The 23492-nt window shown below is 40.2% G+C and overlaps 1 protein-coding gene across 2 annotated transcripts; it reads left to right on the top strand.

Moving 5' to 3' along the window:
• Positions 1–1403: 1403 nt before the first annotated feature.
• Positions 1404–15117, top strand: hpn (hepsin). Of its 2 annotated transcripts, XM_062538694.1 has the most exons (13): positions 1404–1639; positions 2086–2191; positions 7038–7139; positions 7561–7602; positions 7746–7875; positions 8068–8175; positions 9095–9135; positions 9443–9608; positions 10259–10455; positions 11396–11491; positions 12173–12315; positions 12577–12741; positions 12948–15117. In XM_062538694.1, exons 2-13 carry the CDS (start codon positions 2173–2175, stop codon positions 12990–12992), a joined length of 1254 nt encoding a protein of 417 aa, XP_062394678.1. In that variant the 5' UTR covers positions 1404–1639; positions 2086–2172; the 3' UTR covers positions 12993–15117. The 2 variants fall into 2 exon arrangements, with proteins under 2 accessions (XP_062394678.1, XP_062394677.1); XM_062538693.1 differs by lacking the exons at positions 1404–1639; positions 2086–2191 and adding an exon at positions 6632–6898.
• The last annotated feature ends 8375 nt before the right edge of the window (positions 15118–23492 follow it).

Here is a 23492-nt window from a genome sequence, read left to right as displayed (position 1 = left end):
AAGTGCCAACTCACTTGTCTGCACACCAAATCTACCTCCGGGTATAAATAAAGTTATCTAATCTAATCTATTTGCCACAAGTTAGTATTTTTCCCATCGTTAATTAATTAATGAATTAGTCATCTACCTTTGTCTGAGCCTGAGCGTCACTTTTAGTGTGGTTTTCGCATACATTTGCTATATCTTTCAGCTTTGCCTGTTTTGTTTTATTGAGGACCTTTGTGAACCTTGTGATCATTCAGTTCCAGTGTGAGAGACCCATACTGATAGTTATACGTTACTAATATTAATGATGAAAAAAACATTAACTTGTGGCAAATAGATATATTAATAACAATTAACAAATATTAACAAAGGGTTAGTTAATGGATAGTTTGCTATTTATTAAGGACCCTTATTATGGAGTGTTACCACTACTAATTTTCAAAAAGCAGATAGGCTACGGATTAGTCATTATTTCTGAGAAATGATGCACTACCTTCTCTCTCCACCCTTCTTCTCCTGTAACATTTGATGAGCGCTCTATTGAACAGTGTTTAATTAGCCTATAATAAGTATTGTTAAAGGTGTTCTAAGCAATGTTATGTGTTTCAAAGATAAACCATTTATTGTCACATACTGCAAACATCACCTCACCATCAGCTGGCTGCCTGTGCCCTGAATACCCTGTGAAAAAAAGCATGGGCTCTGAGAGCTCGGGCTACAAAAACAGCATCAAAAACAGTTTGGTCCAACGTGGACCATAAAAAATATAACAAACTGTTCCACCGAATCACTGACAAGATGCGCGTTTAGGAGAGTTCAATTGCACGAGAGGGATGAGGAGGGAGTGGTAATTAGCTTTCTGTTTTGTTTGAATGTCAACAGAAGTGACATTACCCAACATTCGAGTGCCTTTAAATATTGTCATGGTTGGGTCATACATGATCATACTGTATGTGACCAAACAATATTAAAAGCAAAACAACTGTATTACATTAGATTACATTCTACATTAGGCTATAGAATACATGTCCCCCCTCAAAGTAAACCTATAGGCCTATTATGATTACGGCTTTGCCGTAGGCTACTGGGACATGGATGTGCCCTGCATCTTCGGCTAAAATCTGTGGGGGATACAAAGCTGTCGCTGGTGGCGGCCATAATGCATGTTTTTAAACGTTGTTTTGGTGTTGGCCCAGTCTTTAAGGTATAGGCTTCTTTCCATATCCAGTTGTTGGGTCAGTGTGGTGAACTAGAGATGACTTATCTAAAAGTTAATGTCAAGTTATCTTTTAGTGCCCGGATTAAATGTGGAAAAACGTAACCTAGTCTACCAACACGGTAACATAGGGCCGTGCAGGTGCTGCTGTCTCTTACCAGGTGCAGTTATATTGACCGGAAGAAGGAGGAACAGAGCGCGACTGGGAGAGTGAGGGTGAGAGAGAAGGGGTGAGAATTCCTACTATTTGGAAGTTAGGCTACCTGTTAACGGGAAACTGCGGACTCATATCGTACACGTTGTCCATATTCTACCCCGTTTTTCCTGTATTTTTGGAAACACGATAGTGTTGAAAAGAGTAGGCCTACAACTCTTCGTTTCTGAATTAACGAAAATAACATCACTGGACAGAAACTTGTATAGCCTAAATAGCAACAGGTGAGTGGGAATGGGAGGTTTTTTTTTCTTCTTTTAGGCAATGGTGTTGGTTGTAGTCGGCATTCTTCTCATCGTTCATAGACTTTTGAATCAAATCAAAGTTGACAAACGTGTTGCGTAAAGAGCAGCAGACCAGTATAGACAGAAATAGTGAGCAAGAATAAACGCTATTATTTAGGCTGGGCAATGTTGTTTAGTTTTGTCTTCTGTTAGAGTTCATTTGAAAAAACTTACTTTTTGGATTAAAACAAGCAAAGTAAATGCCTTAGCCTATACCCTACTAAACAATAAATAACCTTAACATTGTAGACATCCAAGTCTTGGTACAATAGAGTCAGTGATCAGTCATATTGCCCTTTGGTTTATTTAACTTGTTTAACCCATCTCTGCCCATAGCTTCAGTTAGCTGTAGTGTAATTCTTGCCATTCAATGCTTTGCTTTGCAGCTAATAAAGGACATTTCAAAAACATCCCAAAGGAGTGTGAAAGGAGAACCATTAGTGTAACAGTTTTATCCTCTTGTTTGGGAGAAGATGACAGAGAAGAAGAAGGGTGAGTGTTCACACAGACTAAAACTTATTTTTGCTCATGTCCAGACCACAAGCAATTACACCAGGAATCAGGCGACTCTAATGTTAAAGATTAATGGAGTTCGCTGTCCCTATTCATCCAGGGGGACGTTGTTTTGTTCACTTTCATGGTGTTCTAGACATTTGACAAAATGTGGCATCAATAAGATATTCAACGTGGACGGTGCTTCAGACTGAACATTTATTTTAAAGTAGTGCCAGCTTGATTTGATTTTCCTGGTTGAAAAGGAATAATAGTATTCGAAAGTTGCTCTTGGGAATGTCATGCTTTGCTCTTTTCTGATATGACAGCATGAACACACAATTTTGAGGAGCGTTATATTCCACACATTGTATCCACAAATTATGGCTGTGTTGTCTGCTTGTAGTCCAACAATTCTTTCTTCTTCTGATTAAACAGCAACATTTCCACATGAAGTACCGCCTTATAGTATTTGTGTATTGACCTCCCTTTGTTACTGGGAAGTTAGGGGAGGACACTTGTGAACAGAACAGAACAATCTGAGTCATAAAGTAATACAGTGTTTACATCTTGGTCTATGTGGTAACAGGTTGGTGGTAAAACACTGTTGTCTGTTATTATATATGGTTATTATGGTTCTTCGCAGATGCCTTTGTCCAGATCGAAGTGTGATAAGCAATGAACATTATACTGTAATTGACAAAAAAGTAATTAGTGGTGATTAATAAATAAATATATTTATACATGTTGTTACAGTCTAGCAGATGTCTTTGTAATATGTCTTCAGCACATTGAATGTAAGCGGTTGTTTAGATTGTAAAAACAGCTGCCCAATGGGATATCTGATATTTATGTTTATGTTAGAACATTACTCCCTGCAGGAGAGTGGCTGACGCAACATTGAATATTTTGGTGGAACTGTCTAGAACTGGGTGTGGTGTTGGTGAAAGCTGGTAGAGGGTTCTCCTTGATAAGATATTGTATACTGATGCAGCATAGGCCTACAGGATATCTAAAACAGATGACTATATAAATGTTGTGTAAGTGAATGCCTGTGAGAACGACAGCAATTAAATAGTAAGTATAGATACCTAAATGGCCTTGCAATTAAATAGGATGCCTTATTTGCACCCATGCATATGTTTGTGGACTCATTTGACATTTTTACCTGTCAGAGAATATTTTGGATCATAGCCTAATGTTGTTATGTCCATTGAGAAATAGGCTACTGTAGAAGAATGCGAAAATGTAAGCAATTATCAGTTTCCGTGATATCAGTTTCCCTCTCAGAATAAATGACTATTGTGGCTGGTTTCAAAATATTATTTCTAAGGAAGAATATGAGTGGTTGGTTCTTATAGTTTATAGCTGTGTGCACACGTTTAGACCAGACAGACAAAACAATTCTTACTATGTTGTCACCATGGTAACTGCCCAATCTACATTGAAATGTTTTGTGGGGAAGTTTCTGTTGACAGACAATTTGTATGAACATTCTTTCTTCTGACTCATCACGGTTCAAAAAACTTCAGAGATCAGTCACCAGGTTACTCATACTGTATGTGTAGAGTTGTGGAAATAGACTGAAACCCACATAGATTGTGTTTGTGTAAATGATAATCAACTTATACCACATGCCTAAAAGGAGAATGTGTTTTCAAATTTTTGTGAGTCAGAAAGACAGACTTCAGAATGCTTGTAAAGCAGAATGTTAGAAAGTATGTTTGTTAGGCTATTGAATGTTTTGTCGCCAACCAGGGTGCTATTTAGACAAAAGGCAAGAAAAGACAAATATATAAACCCCAGTTTTATAGACATGTTTTGAAATCATTTTAGACCGCTCCGAAAGGAGTTAATTTTTTGCTGAATGCATTAACTAATATAGAAGCCTGCGTTTACTGACGTGCTGACCTGCACTGACTGTCATGATACACTCTCATACGATTTTGTGACCTTTGAAAGCAAATGGCAAACTGTCTTGTTTTGCTCCTTGTCAGCAAAACTTGGGCAGAATCAAATGAATGTTTATCAATTCAGTGTGCTATGTGCAGCTCTGCTTTGCACTGTACTGCACTGCACTGGACTGTTTATGAGCAGATACTCAAAGGATGTAAGAGAAACGTTTTCAAATGGTGAAACGTCTATGAATATGCTGAATATGCCAGCCCTCTCCCTGTCGTTAGTGTACGTGCCCATGATCTCGAGGCACTCCTGAAGTGAGTCAGGTAAGACCGCTGCATGTGAGTGGGTGGGTGTGACGGGGCAGCTGACTCATGCCTGACACTCTCGGCCTCTCGAGAGATTGGAAACGACAGCCCACAGCTGAGTCTGAGACCCCTGCTTAGTCAGACAATGGTGGCACTTGTTCCTCAAGCAGGTTGCCCATATACTAGTATGGGGAGTAGTAGGCACTGCCGTGGAGATATTGCAGTGGGGCTGGACTGACTGTGGCATCTGTCAGTGAGCCATCGCCCCCTGACTGTCAGTGGTGGGTTGAGATACCTTAGTCATCCATTAAACCGACCGCTGGTGCATACAGTAAACTGTGGCTATAAGGCTCCACAGAGACAAATGTAGAAACGTGAGGTGGAATAATTGAGAGACAATTTGATCTCAAAATGCTTTAATATCCAAGAAAACGATGTCTTGTAAACTTGTGAATGTCAAACATTGGCACATTTCTGCCTTTGGTTTGTGTGTGCTCGGTCATGCTGATGTTGTTACCATAACAGGTCATTTTCACTTCCTCAAAACTGCCATTTTCTTTGTGAACTTCCTTTGTGTTGTATCCGTTGTGTTGGAGTATTTTGTCCTCAGATGTAATGATGACGATCCCATGTCAAATCAAGCCAATTCCCCAATGTTATTCTTTGTTTTGGTCCAGCATCATGGTAACACAAACATACCTCTTTGAAATCTTTGTAAGCACTGTCATGCAGAACGTCATGCTGCATTTCTGCAGCATATTCAGTATGATCCGTAGTTTTGTTTTATTCACTTTCTCAATTCCCTTTTAATGCAATTAGGAAGTACATGTGTTCGGTGCAAAATGAATAGGTGTTTATGTAGTAATTAAACAGTTCGTTTTAATTTGCCCACCCCGTCACCTCTCCTTTTGTCTTCAGTCTCCATATGGACTTGGCAAGGCCTCAAATATTTGATTCATTGGGTCTGACTGTGGCAGATTGTTATAATGCACATGACGGCTATGTAATTTTCCAGATTTCCATGTCAGAGTGCCCACACCCTCTACTAGTGGAAGGGTGATGTTGTTGCACGACCCTCAAAGGGCCTATTAATGATGTATATGCTCCTAAGCACAGGATTCCTCTGGTAGACCCCTACGGCCTGCTGTACTTGTGTTTTCTCACCAAATATATGCCAAGGAGTCCACTGTATCTTTGTCATCAGTCATCCTGCCTTTGTTTTGGTGGCGTGTGTGTTGGGCCCATGCTCCCTTCCTTCCATACTGCTATCATAACTACAGTCAGGAAGTGAAACGGTGTTATGACTGTGATAAGGAGGGGTGTGTGTGTGTGTGTGTGTGCTCATTCAGCAATCTCCAACCAATTAATTATGGAGCCTTAGAACGAGCGTTTGAAAAAGTTTTGTTTACGTGACAAAATCACTTGGACTGAGGCTGATCCTCCAGAATCACATTGGATACAATCAACACCTGACAAACAGATCCGTAGGAACTGGTCAACAACGATGAGGAGGACAAAAAGCTCTTGTCTCCAGACACACTGACAGACACATGCAATGGTGTTTGTTTGGCTTGTTCTTATCAGTGCAGCAGACTGCCTGCGTGCCCTCTGGCACCAGGTTCTCTGGAACTTCAGCAGTGTGGTCCAGCAAGGTTAATGATCACACGAGAGTACGCTCCTGTCAAACCCAAGCCATTTTTTCGGACATAAGGAGTGGTCATGCACCACTAAGCACATCTCGTCTTCTTGAGCGAGGACTGCTCTTGTTGGTTTTGTGTGAGTACGTACTTGAGATGAGACTTAGGTTGATGACGTGGAGAAAGAGGCAGCGGGGTGCGGTGGTTGGCTCTTGTCTTCCATGACGAGAGTGGCGGTCAATCACATTTATGACCTCTCAGACACTAAGTCCTGAAATGAAGACACAGACGAGGCCTCACCAGTAGTCAATGTCAAAAGCCACTTTATCATTGGAGGCCTGCAACCCACATAATCTTTTAAATCTAGCATGTCATGTAATAGCTAAAGATTGATAAAGATTTTTTTTTTTTTTAAATGTGGGAAAGGTTCCTTAGAATTTCCAGATCCCTTCCAAAGACAACAATTAATCTTCCGAACTTCCGAGCCTACTAGGACCGCTCTTATTTGTAGGGTGACCCCCGCACGTGTTACCCGTGCATAGGCAGGCCCGGTCAACACCAGTTGACAACATCTGGCGCTCTTGGACAGGTTCGCCTTTACGCAACCACACACCCTCCTCACATGGCGCGGGCCGTCTGCCTGCCTGTGTCCAGGGACAGGATGACACTTTCCATGGGTTGGCATTGCTGCGGCGGATGTTCCGCTCCGTTTGCTTTAGCTCCATTGAAATGGAGACTTTGCACTATTGATCCAGAATGTCCCGGGTGCCATGCTGGAAATGCCGAGCTGCAGGAGCTGACATTATGTTGTTCTCTTCATATTTGCTTTACTTTCTTTCCTGTTTTCAAAATAGACACTTACAGTAAGTACATGGTGGCCCAGATAGGGCAGAGCTTGTGTAGTGTCATGATTCAGATTTTTTTAAGGCCAATGATTTATTTAGCTTTCTTTGCCCACTATTTGTGGGTCTAATGTGCCATTCTTTTCTGTTCTGCCCACAGGAAGTCCGGGGATGACCATCTTTAGCCCCTGTCGCGTGGCTGTCGCTGTCAGTCTGACGGTGGTGGTATTAGGGGGCATCGGTGTGGCCATCTGGGCCCTAGGTGAGAGAGGCACAGAGTCAAGTGCTTATGTAATGAGATATACTCACACTGGACTCAAACATCTCAGAGTCTAGACATTCTTGTGACACTATGCGTGGGATGTAGCCCCAATCACACATACAGTAGTTGTGAGTGACACTCATATTCAGTGTTGTTGACTAGAACTCATCCATAATGGTACTTGATAATTTAAAAGAAAACAAAATCCAAAATCCAAATGTCTTTGTTTTAGGATCATATTGCATATTGTCTCCAGACCTCTCTAAAGACTGATCCACCACCTTCTTTAAGAAACATAGTTAAGATATAGTTGAATTGCACACCATCAGAGTTATTGTTGACAAGGGAATGGGTGCGTCTGGTTAAAAATACATTCATCGTTCATGACTGATAACTCTTAGTTTTCATCTCTCTATTACAGTCACATATTTGAGCAGGGCAGAAGACACAGGATTGTATGATGGTGAGCATCATTGCGTTAATATTTCACCGTTGACAGTTGGTCCCATTCTGTAGCACAGCTAACTCCAGTGTCAGTCTATGGTCTAGTAGCTCACGGTCCACTTTCCGCATTCCTCTTCTTGTCCCGCCCCCTGTCTGCCACAGTCCAGGTGAGCTCCGCAGACAAGCGCGTGCGAGTATTTGACTCCGCCCAGCGCAGGTGGAGGCACATCTGTTCCTCCAGCGCCGACCAACAACTCGCCTCCATCAGCTGTGAGGAGATGGGCTTCGTCAGGTGAGCAGCAGTCTGGTGACCAAACATGGACGAATCAATACCGTTTATTTATGCTGCTGTACGTTTAACTCCTCACCATGTCAAGTGGAACTTCAGTGTGGTAGTGGTGTACAGTGTACATGTACAGTTCACTTTTTTCTGTGCTGATTTTAACACTGTGCTGATTACTGTGTCATTCATACTTCCCTTTAGGGTGGTGAATTTCTCAAGCGTCCAACAAAGTAATGAACACGATTTCTTCTGTGTCAAAGAGAATGAGCTGACCTATGGCAAAAAGGTTTCCACTGCCCTATATCCCTGGTATGAATAGTATTTTATGGTAATAGAGAATGAATAGTATTTTATGTCGGAAATACTACAGAATGTCATATTCAGGGTTCAGTAATGAAAAGTGGAATGAAATGGCCAACTGTGGGTCAGTTAATGTTGTGATAAACGTCAACACTTCACTTGAATAGTCTTTCCTCAGGGACTTAACCGATCATCTGTTAAGATTCAAGTTTGTAAGTGTGTAAAATAGTTATTAAACAATTATTACTGAATATCACTGTAACCAAATCCAACCCTAAACTAACCTTAGCCATAAATTGTAGTTGACAGAGATGTACATATGGACATATGGTCTGCTGATAATCTGAACATCTTTAGATATTTGTGACCCTTCAAAGCAAAATCAGTCGCTTTGCGCACAACGTTATTTTGAGAAAATCCACAATAAACAAACTTCCGGGTTAAAATGTTGAATTTCAAGTTTTTGCATAATTTGACAGTATACAGTCTACAGTTTCATATCGTTCATAACGTTTTCACTGTTAATCCCGGCGAAGATCCAACACATTTGCAGTCATTATGCCGCTTTAAAAGGGGATTTCTCCTCTTCTGGAATATCGTGACAGGAGAACCATGTCAACTTTGGATGCGGTTATCTTAGCGATAGTTTGTGTAATACCCTCGATATACATATTGTTTATGGCCGTTCATGTGAGCACAATAACTTAATTTTGCACATTTTACCGAAGTGACTGGTTTCGCTTTGCAGGGTCACATTTAGTCTGTGGGCACTGGGCGTTTCTCAAGTAAAGTGTATCCAGATAAATTGTAAACATGCAATATGCACTTGTAAAATATTTTTACAGCACATTAAGTTAACGGGTTCTATTTTATTACCTGTTGATTTTATTAATTTCTGTGTTGTGCTACCATCTATCCTTTTTCATAGTGAATGCGAAAGTGGACTGGTCCTTACTTTGACTTGCCAAGGTAAATTGATAAGCAAACTGTATTTATGCTTTGAGAGATGTATATACTTGCTGGTGTGATAATTGCAAATAAAAACAGACCATTTTTATCTTCAAATCAAGTCACTTTATCACATTTAAAACAACAGGATTTGACCCAAATGAGGCAGTTAAGATTTGACAATACATACTGTAAATACATTCGAGTAACAAAGAGATTCCAGCAAGAAGTGGTCCTACATTGCAGGGATAAAAAATAGACATAAGAAATAAAATAAAAGATATTTTATTGCTTTCTATCTCTCTGTCCCTGTCTTGGTTCCTTGTAGATTGCGGTCGTCGTAGCCTGACGGAGGAGCGGATTGTCGGGGGCGTGGACGCGAAGCAGGGGCGCTGGCCCTGGCAGGTCAGCCTGCAGTACGACAACGTGCACCAGTGTGGAGGGTCCATTATATCCGACCGCTGGATAGTCAGTGCTGCCCACTGCTTCCCTGAGTGAGTGAAAACACACACACACACACACACAAGACACACTGCAAACAGTACTCAGGGAGAACTAATGCACAATGAAGAGGGATTCCTTTTACTTCCCTAGTAAGAGCGTGATATATATGTGTGTGTGTGTGTGTGTGTGTGTGTGTGTGTGTGTGTGTGTATGTGTGTGTGTGTGCGTGTGCGTGTGCGTGTGCGTGTGCGTGTGCGTGTGCGTGTGCGTGTGTGTGTGTGTGTGTGTTTGTTTTTTTATTTGGAAGAATAAGAAGTATGAGACACGTTTCTTCAATGTATAGCTATAACTATAAACAAATATCGCTCTTGTTAATATGAATGACGATGTCCGATCACTTTCAGAGTGATTTTAAGAATGACAAAAATCTAACAACCAATTAGAACCCAGCACATTTTAGCCATCACATTCATTACCACAATGAGAGACTTTGCTTATTGTTGGTCAATGTGGATGCTTTTATCGTTATGGTTATAGTTATCGTTAACGTTATCGTTATCGTTATCGTTATCGTTATCGTTATCGTTATCGTTACCGTTCTTGCCCCTTAAGACACTCACACACACACACACACACACACTTCATGTCCACCTCATACACAGACAGGTCCTTATGTCCACACATCTTCCCTCCTTTGTAGGCGCTATCGCCATGTGGGGAGGTGGCGAGTAGTATTGGGCTCCATCTACAAAGACCCGAATCATAAAAACGTGGTCACCGCTGAGGTGCAGACTGTGGTCTACCATAGCAGCTACCTGCCCTTCGTCGACCCCAATGTAGAAGACAACAGTCGAGACATTGCCGTGTTGGCCCTCACAACACCTCTACAATTCACTGGTAAGGCCCACTGGAGAGGCAAAACATAATGTCTGAAGACGATTGCAATGGTGATAGATGACTTGATGCTACTGCTACAGAGAAAATATGCGTAGATTAGATTACCCTGGTACACACGTACTGTATACCCAGCCAGATTTAGAAAAATATGCTGGTATGTATTAAAACTGCCACTTTTGGGTTTGATGAAAGTTTGTTTTTCTTTACAAAGGGTAAAACAGTGTTCCTGCCTTTGGGGCTGGCAGTGTAAAGGAATCATTATAGCACAACCCTCTCGGGTCTCAGCTCACTGCGCTGCACAGGGCTCCAGACAAAGGGCCTATTTTTCTCCTGCGCTTGTGCCCTTACAAATGACAATCTTATCTGGCCTGCATCCTCACTTTTCATATTTCCAGTTACTATGGGAATCTCAGTGGGAATCTACCTTTCTCTCTCCAAAGCGCAGTGACTGTTTTCAGGACGTACTGTATGGTGTTTTTGTTTATAAAAAGAACAGCCGTGATTGTAGAATGTTGATACTTTTTTGACTGACCGCGTAAGAATAGAAAGGCTCCTTCCTCCCTCTAGTGTTCTGTCTTGGAATTACATCTCTTTTGTGTCAGCAGTTTACCTTACAGAGAGGCTGAAAATCATGTCTCAAAAGTCAGATCATGCGTGTGTATGTGTGTGTGTGTGTGTGTGTTCAGTAAAATGTGATGGAGGAACATGGTGTAGCCCCATCCGGTCTCATTGTTATGCAGAGAGGGAGATGTTCTCCGCTTTCATCTTTTGTCTCATTTAACCACACAGCACAAAGGGCCCAGTGTAGTCCCAGCAATGCGAGCGGACAGACACAAGATCTGTGTACTACAACACCGTTTCACAGGACTATTTTATCTCCCCTAACTCTTGACACATATTCTCTCTGTCTCTTTCTTATTCTGATTCCGGACCCTGACAGACTATGTTCAGCCAGTGTGCCTGCCAACCCACGGGCAGCGCTTGGTGGATGGCCAAATGGGTACAGTAACAGGCTGGGGCAACACCGGATACTATGGTAACGCAACAGAACATCTTCTAAGGGCAGCAATATTACATAGCAATAGTTTCATTGGACAATAGTTTTCATTTTAGATAAGTTATTATATATATTGCATAATTCAAGCAGCTAATGACTTTTGCAGTTATTGTATAGAATTGTCTTGAACACAAACACATAGTGTTTGTATACATACATACTGTATGTATTCCTAGTGCAATGATTTACAGTAGCAGTGAATGTACGGAAATAGGTTGTAGAATAATTTCACTCAAACTGGATATTGCCACCTTTGAGAGGATCTTGTGTTTATCTATATAGTTCAAGCTTGTTCATCATAGTCTGTTTTAGGGCAACCAAAGTCTGGTGCAGTGCAACCCTCTAGTGGCGATCCCTCTATATGAATGTAGATTCAGTCTAGGCCAGTACTCCAACCCACGCTCCAGCCTTGTTGCTCTTGGACATGGGCCAGTGCAGTCTTTCTGTATATGACCTTTACACTAGCAAACTCTGCTAGTGCAACAGCAACAGAATTTAAACGTAAGCAGTAACAGAAGTGCAGCTGTTTTTTCTGGATAATTAAGCAAACTTTTCTATGGGATTGGAGAAGGTTGTTTTTTTTTTTTGTCTGGAAGTGGCAAACTCTCAACCCCCACTGTCAGTCACCTCCTGTATTTTGTAACTCTTTTTTTTTCTCAGGAGCTCTTGCCGGTATTCTACAAGAAGCCAACGTACCCATCATCAGTGACGTTGTGTGTAATGCCCCAGATTACTATGACAACCAGATCACCACAAGCATGTTCTGTGCTGGATTTGAGAAGGGCGGGACTGATGCCTGCCAGGTATGTATACTGAACGGTACTGAACACGGTGAGGCAAGCTAAACAGCCAATCGCAGCTTTCAGCCAATCAACACTTTTCCAGATGGCTCCCACGCCAATTACACATGTTGAATTAATATGTTTAAGCAGCCATGAATTACTCAACAGAGGTCTGTCGGTGTCGTTCATCGACCGGCTGGATATTTTCAGACGTTCAACCGGCGGCTTGGTCTGCGATCCCCATGAGTTGAGATAAGATTCAGCCTTATGTTCTCATCCTAGGGAGACAGTGGTGGCCCCTTTGTCACAGAGGACTGCCTGTCCAAGGCTAGACGCTACCGGCTGGCAGGCGTGGTGAGCTGGGGCACTGGCTGTGCCATGGCCAAGAAGCCTGGAGTCTACACCCGAGTGACCCGCTTCCTGCCCTGGATATCCACGGCCATGAGGGTAAGTGTGAGAGACGCCAAGCACAGAGAGGCCACAGGCCTTTAGTAGAAGTAGGTTACAAATTTACCACAAGAGCATTCGCGGCAGGTGTTGTGTATTCTGCCATTTTATCAGCAGACCGCTAGCTTAAAGCATCCATCCATCCATCCATTCGTCCATCACCTTATCCATCTTTCTCTCTCTTTATCTCTCTCTCTCTCTCTCAGACCCATGAAGGTCTTCCTGGGGTACATAAGATGGCCCGGGTGTGAACTGCCCTGGTGACAAGTGCTGGACAACAGTCTGTCATATGAAAAAAATATTTTCCTTGAAACCCCCCGTTGGGAAGAAGCATAGCAATCCGTTTTTAAGGAACCTGACTCTGACTCTGGATTGACGCTTGAATGTAAAATTGCCACAAAATAAGGCTCTATGATCAATGTATATGTAGTCTTGCTCTGGTATACAAGTGAAAACAAAAATCAGCCCATCTTTGTATGGAAAGAAATGTGATCGTGCCTTGCCAATTAAGAGCTTGCTTTGCATGATGGCATCAGATCTTGTTATTGTACTTGACGAAACTAAGCCACAAGGTGTTCCACCAAAAATTCAGACTCCAGCTGCAGTCTGAGTTGCCTGTGTGTGGTTCAGTAGATTGTTAGGTATAATACGTAAAATATGTCATTCCAAGCGTGTAGTCATCCATCCACAGGCAAAATCATTTAATGTAGCAACATCAAAATGGTGTATTTATGAGCAAGTTATGTATGTATGCATACGCTGTAAACGAACATGTGAAACAAAACAGGACAACGTACTGGCAGTTTTTCCATTAGTACAATATTTGTACATTTTGTATATTTTAACAGGCAATTCCTTCACTCGTCTAATGGAAAGTTCCTTAAAATACCGGGTAATATTCTTTGAAATATTGAAATATTTCTCTGAATAACAAATATTTGCTGTTAAAATTGAAGAAGTGAAGTAACTGTCCAAAACATGCAACATGTATAGAAATTATATTGGCAAAATTACCAGTGCCTGTTTCTCTTTTTCAAGGATTTATTTACAGTACCGCTGCAGTAAGTAATATAGATACAAATTGATATCGCCCATGCCTATCCCTTGGAAACAAGCAATTGTGATTGTAATTGTTCATTAGGCAACAATGTGTAAAAGAGTGACTGGGTGCAGTTTCATTGGTCATATTTGATGTGCCTGAAAGTGTTTTGTTCAGACCTGATACATTACCAAGTGCAATGTAAAAACCTGGCCAACCAATACAACAAGCTAAGTATGTATTCTTTGAATATGTGGTGGTCAGTAATAATTGACCAATTGACTGTAACAAAAAAACAAACAGATAAATGTTTTGGAGAATTTTGATTGAGGAATTAACAAAACCATTTTTGGAGGAGTAACATCACTTTTTTAAGAATATATTTGCCTTGCAGTATGTGCAGTTATTTGCCCAAGATATGGTATCAGTTCAGAACATTTGGTATCCAAATGCTGCTCTCTTTTTTGCCCCTTTGAGATTTTTTGAAAAAGTCTAAGTTATGAAGTGGTTTCTCGTTCCAGTTTTGCTATTATTCTAACTTACATGCCATAAACCTAGAATAACGTGATGCCATACATCTACATGTATGTGGTGGCATACATCTGGAATAATGTGATGGCATGCATCTAGAACAATGAAGTGCCATACATCTGTGTATGCCATCACATTATTCTAGATGTACTGTATGCATCACATTATTCTAGATGTATGCATCACATTATTCTAGGTGTAGTCCAAGTTATCACATCTGCCTCAAGAGATGGTGTCATCTCATGTCATGCCAGTTGTATGCAATGGTTCCGTGAAATAGATGTAAGTCTACATGGCAATATTACGTCTGATAAAAGGCCAAAAGAAGGGAAATTGGGTTCAAAATGTTTCAGGCACTGCACTTGAATGAAGTTGAAATGATGTGGTCGTGCAGTTTCTGGTCAAGATGCTTCTTTAACATTTATTTGACAGTATTTCTCGTGAATTATTGTAATTTTTGTCAATATTTAGAGGTTTTGATTTTGTAATCAGTACTTTGTTTTCTGTATATTGTATATATGTGTAGCTCTGTTGTTTAATTCAGTCTTTCTGACATGTTCTTTATGATTCTTGGTGACCTGGTCCCACTTTATTGAAAGTAGTCTCATTTCCAATACCATTGTATTGGTTAGGATGTTTTGATACAGTGCACTTCACATATCTGTTAACATGTCACGTGTAACCTTGACAACAAGTAAATCTTGTGACATTAGACTGTTATATGAGAAGTACACTTTACTTATTATTTAATTCGTGATGAGCTACAATGCACCATGGTGTACTCTAAGCTGTTTTTTTTTTTTTTTTTTAAAGAGGTAGCAATTTTCTAGCCTGGCATTGCCCCTTTTACTAAAGTCACTGTGTTGAATGTGGTATTGTCTTGTGGTCAGTATACTTCGAAGATACATTTAAACTGTATCAGCATGCCGGCACCTTCAATCTTTGTTTATTACCTAAACACAGTTCCTGTTTGGTTCGGTCAAACCAGAAAGTCTGCTTTATTCAAGTGGGGGCTGCAGATACTGAGCTAAGCTGCAGTGAGCCATGCCAGGCTAGTTTTCATCTACATGTACCCTCCCAGAATACAACAATAGGACAAATATTTTACACGCATGGTTTTTTTATGTAAACCACAAACTGTTTTTTCTCTCTCTCCCTCTCTATCTAGTCTTTTAACAGAGGTTTAAGGTTAAGGTTCACGAGGAAACTGTCCCATATCATGGTGCACTAGAGATTTCAAGATGATATGCCATTGTGCTGATCAGTTGTGGTTTACTTTTCTCACATGTCTCGTTATCCATGAAAAAACAACAAAAAAGTCCATTTGTGAATTAATGTATATTTTAAGTTTTCTGAAAGAAATAATCTATTGTGATCTATTGTTGTTCATATATGACTTGGACTGAGATATTAAACACTGTAAATTTAAATAAAGTTTTAATTAAACATGTTGTATATTTATATGTTTTGTTGTCGGACCATTGTTATTTTTATTATCCCACCTTTTAGACTTTAGCACCAACAGGAGCATCCAGCCTTACAGTATCCACTTTACAGGGCTTACCATTTCTGAGATAGTGAATGAATAAATTAATGAATGCCTTTTATTGTCACTATACACATATGTACAATTAGATTAAAAGCAACTCCTATTTCAGTGTCAACATGTACGTAAGATAATAAATAAGATAAATATAACAACATTTAATAGTTAATAAGTCAGTAAGTAGTGCAAGGGGTATTTCAGAAATGCACAGTTCTGAGACACATAAAAAGTTAGGTCACCTCACGTCATACAGCAACTGTATCATGTGTGCAGGCCTATGCACAAATCAAATGTCTGTGTCTATTCATACTCCTTTCACGGTGTCTATACTAGTGTCACCTGAGTAACCTCAAAAACCTGTTTTGATGTCAATAGACAGAACACAGGAGAAGGACTAATGTCATGCAGAAGCCTATTTGATTTGCAAGGCCTTGGGCCTTTTACAACGTGAAAGAGTAATCATTTTGTCACAAGACACATTTCAGGCAATTCCACTGAAACAAAATGCAAAAGACTCCAATATTTGAGTTCTTGTAAGCTGAACAAATCCAATAGTCTATTTGAGTTGTTTATACAGCTATAAACAACATAGTTAGCACATGGGTGGCCCATGTCTTTCCAATCAATATCAGCGTATCATGTGTGTACTGTAATAGAGACCAAATGCATCGATAGTGCCCTGGTCAGGAAATTTCTTTGCCCCCATTTGCACCACTTTCTTTTTACCCATCATGCCACAGTGCTCCAAAGAGACACATTTGCCTGGGAGATGCTGTGCATGACTGACTTAGGTGTTGCCTGCTTGGCAACCTTGCTTGCTTTCTGAGAATTTGTGCTGAGTCAAATCTGCTCTCGGATGGCCATTTGGTTTGTAAATCCACCTGTTGACTAGAAGTCTGTGTTCTGAGGGGCCAAGTTGTCTCCTAATTATACAACTTCACCTAGAGCTATAACTCCCTGAACAATTAGGATGTAATACACTTCCTAGAGCTGTAAAGTAGAAACCAAGAAAATACTCCTGTCTCAATCTTAATGACTAGATTGCATACATATGAAAGGCAGTTGCCTGATACACTTTTAAATGTAGACAAACTACTTTACAGTAGATAGTGATATGCCAAACTTCATGACTTTGCAGCAGTGCGTCACCTTTTCCCTCACATATAATGTGTGAGGCTGAGTGTCCTGATCATTGATGAAGGTAGAAGGCCTGGCTGACTATTTTGGAAGTAAAATAACTTTCCCTCATCCCCAATTTACATTGCTGTGACAGCATGAGGGGAGACTGTTGACAGACTAGAAGCTCATCAAGTGGAGGAGGAGACCTAAAGCGGGAAGCCAGCGTCTCACTCCCTCTGCGGCGTTGACTTGCTCAACCTGTTTCAAATGCCTTTCTTGTAAGGAGTCTAAACAAATGAGTGAATGCCTGACTGTGATTTTCTACCTTCTTTCCGCATTTTTTTTAAAAAGATAATAATTCTCACACAAGGAAAACTTCCTCCTTTCCTTGTCTGGATCTGGGGCGTTATTAACCATAGAGGAAAGTCAGGGTCTTCACTGAGAACTCGACTTGGCGGATGGGTAACTAACTGCCAACCAGGGAACCAGGACAATTTAATCTGTGGCTGGAGGACACAGAACTAAGGCCATGTTTCTGTACCGCTTCCAGAGACATCATCTTCCCCACCTCCTCAGTACAGCGCTACTGGTTTACTTACATGTCACCTGGACATTACAAGGTAAGAATCACATACTGTAGATTGAATATTACATAGATCACTTTCAAAATCAAAATAATACTTGCTATCTAGCCAGAGCCTAGCCTTGACAGAGAACAAATACTGTGTACATTGTATGTGCTTTCCAGATATACATGTACCTTTCTGACAACAAAACCTACTTTTTGCATGTTCAAGTGTAACATGATGTATGGATTTTTATGTTCTGAAATGTCCTTGACATATTCTTATTACAGAAGGCTTTTGTCCTGAGAGGACCATATATGTAGTCCTCATTTTCTGTCACTAGCAGGAAATGTAATAATCAAAGCAATGCATTGTATAGTCACATGAATCCAGAGTATCCATTTGTATTCATATGTATTCCTATGGGTGCTGGCATCCATCAAGTGATGCCTGCTCATCACTCTCTCTCCATGCTACTGTATTTCTTCAGACTCCATTTTCACTCAGAAACCTGGGAACATAACGATAGCCACTGGAGAGCCAGCCAGCTTCCACTGTGGGGTACCATCATCTGAAGGGAGTGTTGAATTCTCAATCCAAGGAAATGAACATGGGAACAACAAAACGTTCAGCTGTCCAGAGAATAAAACACAGGAGTGGCCAGAGAAGGTGAATATACCAAACAAAATTGAGAAAGGAAAGAAAGACCACTCCTGAAATGGATGTGTTGTCCCTTTCTGGACACAGAGATGTGTAAAAAAAAAAAAAAAGGTTGTGCTGTAAAAAAACGGAAACAACTTTTGTCACAGAGATGTGTTAGAAACAATACAAGTTTCCAACACATTCATTTTGAGAGAGAGAGAGAGAGAGAGCAAGAGACTGTAATTCTCTGTGCATGCAATTCTCACAGAAATTATCAATGGACAACTTTTACTTCAAATACTACTTTTTCTTCTGTCTTTTTTTTCACATGAAGAATTCAAAATTGTCAGAAATGATGTCCATTATTTTTCCTGTTCAGGCATTGAAGTGGTCATGTACGAACTCTACTGAAATACTGGCTATTTGGACCATCACTGGCGCATCGGTGTCTGATAATGGCACCATGTTCAGGTGTAAGGCGAGGGCTGAGACTGTTGTTGGACATCTCAGCGTGTTTGGTATAAAACATTTTCTTTTTTTAATTTCAGTAAAAGAAAACATAGGTGTGGGGTATTGTTCTATGTTTGCGTGGCTTTTTAATCTGTTTGCCATTCTGTCTGTCTGTCTGTCTGTCCGTCAGTAAATAGCAGCTACTTTGGAATTCTCATCGGCTGTGTGATTGGAGGCTTTTTTGGCATCCTCATTGTCTTCGGCTTGATATATATTTTCCTCCAGAAATCAGAAACATTTCGGGAATGCTTCAGTGAGTATCCTGCCTCCCTACCTACAGTACAGTACAGTAGGTGTGATGTACAGCTCTCACAGAGAATCTGCACCAAAGACATTATTGTCACTGGATGTTAATTCTCCTGTGTTTCTAATCTTGATAAGCTTGAGCAACACAATGTATCAATTGGTATTTATACCCATTGCCATCCATTTTCAACATACTGGGTAGCCATTTAGTGCTAACTGGGTACACAATACATTGAAAACGATGAGAAGGGGCAGGCATAGAACGACAAATGTACATAGTGTGCAATACCAGACATTCTGGGCACACACCGGCAATCACAGAGATTCCACTATTCAGTGCTGTGCATCATCAAAAATGAAGTAAAAAAAAAGTACATAGTGTTGCTTTAATAGATATCCATGGCACAGTTGATGTGATAATATCACATGCTCATCATTCTGGTTGTCTGATTTGTCTGTTCAACAGGAGGAAAACAAGAGGAGGATGAACGCACAATAGTTGAAGAGTCAAAGGGGTACTAACTTGACTTCTTTTCAGCAAAAATGAGCACAGTACAGAGGAAGTTAAAATATGCCTTGAAACCCCTTTAGTCAAACTTTACGTTGCAGTAGCACTTGTAACCATTATTTCTGTTCAAAAACTAGGTTGTTTAGTAACCAGACATAGACATGCAAGTTCCCACTTTCACCAGAAGATGGTGTCTCTTCCTTGAAACAAGCCATAGAGCCAAACAGCTATAGATTTACAATGTCCATAATAATGTACTATGACATTGTAATAAGTAGTAAGACGCTGTTTGGATGTTTGCTGTTTGTCTGTTTACATTGTTTAAATTCTTCAACGTTCATTTCAAAGGGTTGATGTTTTAGCACAGTTTCAATGAGTGTGTATACTGTATGTGAATCATAACAACTGCAGGATACGGCTTGAAAAATAGAAACAGTTCTGAACGAACAGTGGGGAAAGTAGATCAATATTGACACAGATGGTTTCCTTGGGCTTTGAAGAACAGTTACAGTGATATCCACAAATCTTTTGTTTGAAGATGGTGATACTTTATACGATCATCAATCTGTACTTCAACTTCAATCTGAACGTGCTATGTGAATTTACTTTAACTTTTTTTTTCCCACTTTTTGTCAGCCTCAAACTCTAGAACACATTACAGCACCTTATATGTGGAATTATGATTTGTCTTGATTTACCCCTTAGTGTAGATTTAAACTGTAGTTCATCTGAAATTAAATAATAGTTGCATAAAAGCACTCTGAGCACATCACACAGACTAGAAATTTTTTTTTTTTTTAAAGGTAAGATGTGTTCCTCTCTCTGTCCCTCTATCCTTGTAGGGGTTGTGGTTGTGTTGGGAAGTCATGTTCACAAAGGCACTGTGTAATATTTATTAAAGAGACTTTAGGCACAATATCACTCTGTATGTGTCTCATAATTATGCATTTCTTCCTGCTGGTGATTGCTCACCCAAAAGGCTTGCTACAGCCCTGTTATCCAGTCTTTCTTGTCATTCATCTTGATCTCAAACTGCCCACCCCCCCAGGCAAGTACAATGAATGGGAATCAATAGGGCCAGAGTGGCTTGTTTGCACTGTTAAATTCTTCTCTAGCAGATAAGTAAGTGGGGCTGTAATAATTAACCATATTTGAATCTTGAGTCTTGCCTCTGACTCTCTATGTCACATCAGCATGTCCTCTTTAATTGCTTTTAATTATAACATATGTAAACTTTGTTTTATTTTATAGGCCTAATTAATATTCCACTCATTGTTTTAGCTTTTGAATAATATTGTCAGTTTACTATTTTACACCAAGTGTATAGTGCAAGCATGCTTGTTTGTATGCACAGTGGGGAGGACATGTATTTGATGCCATGCTAAAGTTGCCTACAAAGAGGAATATAAAATCATCATTTGACAATTGATCTTAATGCCTTAATTTAAAAAAATATGTAAATATCAAACCGCTAAAGACACCAATTTTCTTTGTGATTGAAGAATGTATCGTAAATAAATAAATGTTCTTCCTTAAATGCTAGGGGGCAAAAGTATTTGACCCCTATGTTAAATTCCCATAGGAGCAGGAGGATTTTTCAAATGTTTTCATTTTAAAAGGCCAGCTATTTCATGGATCCAGGATATTATGCATCCTGCTAAAGTTCCCTTGGCCTTTGGAATTAAAACAGCCCCACATCATCACATACCCTTCACCATAGCTAGAGATTGGCATGGTGTGTTTTCCGGTTAGTCTATTAGCCTGTTTGATGCTCATTGAGCTCAATGCAAATCAAACAGGTGTGTATATGTGTGTTTAAGGTCTTACTATCCAGTCTCCTACAACATATCACTCATAAAATGGACGGGCACGACACCCTCCTTGGCTCTAGAATTGTATTAACGCCACTGGACGTTAAGGTATTGCCTCCTAAAATATATCCCCATGACTTGGCATCCCCCACCCCCACCCGAGAGACTGCCGCTTGGAGTGGCTCCTGAGTGTAGGTGAGGTGGAGATGGAATCTTCCACTGAGGTATTGTTCTTGGGATCCTCCCTGCTTGAGCTGCCTGTTTGCCTCCAGGCTCCATCAACCTCCTCTGTCTCCTGTGGTCTCCTTCTAAGAGGGTTGCACCGATTCTCCGACTCACTGAAGTTTCTCTCCTGAAAATGGATCAGGAGGGAGGATTTTTTTTTTAATGTTTTGCCACAATGCATTGCTTACAGTATATGAGTTGTCTGAAGCTTGTAGTAGTATACATTGTCAATGTGTTTTAAATCCAAACAGTTTTATGGTTCAAAATCAGACTGACATGAGGACAAAAGTTTAGCAGTTTAAGACAAAAGTTTGTCAGTAAACTACAAAACAGTTATAATGGTCATCTTTGAAAATAAGATGTTGTAGATCAGGTCTGAATTACAGCAAAGTGACACATGATGTCTCTGAACTGTTCCCAGTGCTGGAGAATAGATGTATTGGCTAATAAGTAACAAGAAAGAGAAACAGCACATTCCTGGTTTGATACATAGCTGAGTTCACCCCTACAGAATGTGCTGAACATTGTTGTGCAACAAAATGGCAACATCAAAACCATCACACACACAAAAACGTTTCTACCAATAAAAGCTCCATCAGTAGCCTATGCACCTTTCTAGAGTAAAATAAAATAAAGGTAGACTTTTAGAATTCCTTGAGTCTTAGGCACAGACCCGACGCTCAGTGTGAGGCTAATGTTTGGGGAGCAATAATGTAGTGAGAAAGTGTGGCAGGAGAAAACAAGGAACCGTGATAAGGGCAGCCATAGCTCACCTCAGGCTGTGTTTTGGTTATACACAATAAGGAGGAGTCGTCACTCAAGGTAAATGAATAAAGTCATATTGGAGGTCACTTGCTATCTGTCACACTGACAAGACGTCTCAAGCCACTAGAGAGAATATCTCCAGCTCAGGTAAGTCGAAAAAATCATGATTGTGGAAAAATGACTGTGGTTATGTTTTAAATTGATAGCTACCAAAAATGTGTTCAAAAGAATGGCTGTGTTACAGATGCTACTAATTTTACTACATAACTCATTTTACATATTTTTAAATATGTAATGATATTCAACTCTTGACACTTTGCTTACAAGAGTAATGGGAAACGCTAAATAGTCCTTTATTTCAAATGTGCATCAGATTATGCCAAAAGCCATTGAATGTAATTTGATTATATGTTTTTGAAATGGCCTCATGTACATATCATGTAGATTTCCATTGTAGTGGTGGAGAACTGACACCCAAATAGGAATCTCTCATATCATTTTGATCTGAAAAAGGGAGACAAAGGAGACAAAACTGCTGAACCATAAGTTGATACATGAACAGAATGAGGCCACATAATTTCCAAAACATTCTGCGTTTGCCCTTGCTGGAATCCAAGGTCAACCCAAGGGTGTCCGGGAGCCTGCTGGGTCTTCTCTACTCAGTTACATAGTGATGCTGTTTACTGTCAAAACACTGGTACAGCTGGTTGGTGTCGCGACTAACTTTGTTGGTTGGCTCTCACCCAAAGAGCACTGATTCAGAGTCAAAGACGGCACATTTCTAACCTCAAAATGTACAGCAACAGGCACTTGTTTTCCTCAAAAGCCTTTATTCTTGTTGTGAAATATCAATAACAGCCTGCTCTTTGTTAATTGATAGGTGATCAGAAAAAAATGGAGCAGATCAGCTTTCTGTTTCTTTTGGGAGGTAAACTGTCTTCCTGCTCTTTCTTCATCTCAGTTTCTTCATTTCCTTAACCCTGTGACTCATACATGCCCAACTTATTTCTTGGTGCTGCACAAATCTTTAGGCATATTATCAATATTTATCTATTGTGGACATCTCTGCAGTATTTTTTTTTTTTAATATTGTGTAATATATTGGTATTGATAAGATATAAGATACTGTACATTATCATATTTATTTGTATCATTTGAAACTTTCCTTGTGTAACTTGACCTTGACAAGTCACAGAGTTGTCCTTCAGCTCAATGTCACGTGAATTGTGTTTCCTTCTCCTTT

Source organism: Sardina pilchardus, chromosome 6 (assembly GCF_963854185.1).
Source record: "Sardina pilchardus chromosome 6, fSarPil1.1, whole genome shotgun sequence".
Lineage (NCBI taxonomy): Eukaryota > Metazoa > Chordata > Actinopteri > Clupeiformes > Clupeidae > Sardina > Sardina pilchardus.
Note: the sequence above shows the minus strand (reverse complement) of the source record. Positions and strands in the feature narration are given on the sequence as shown.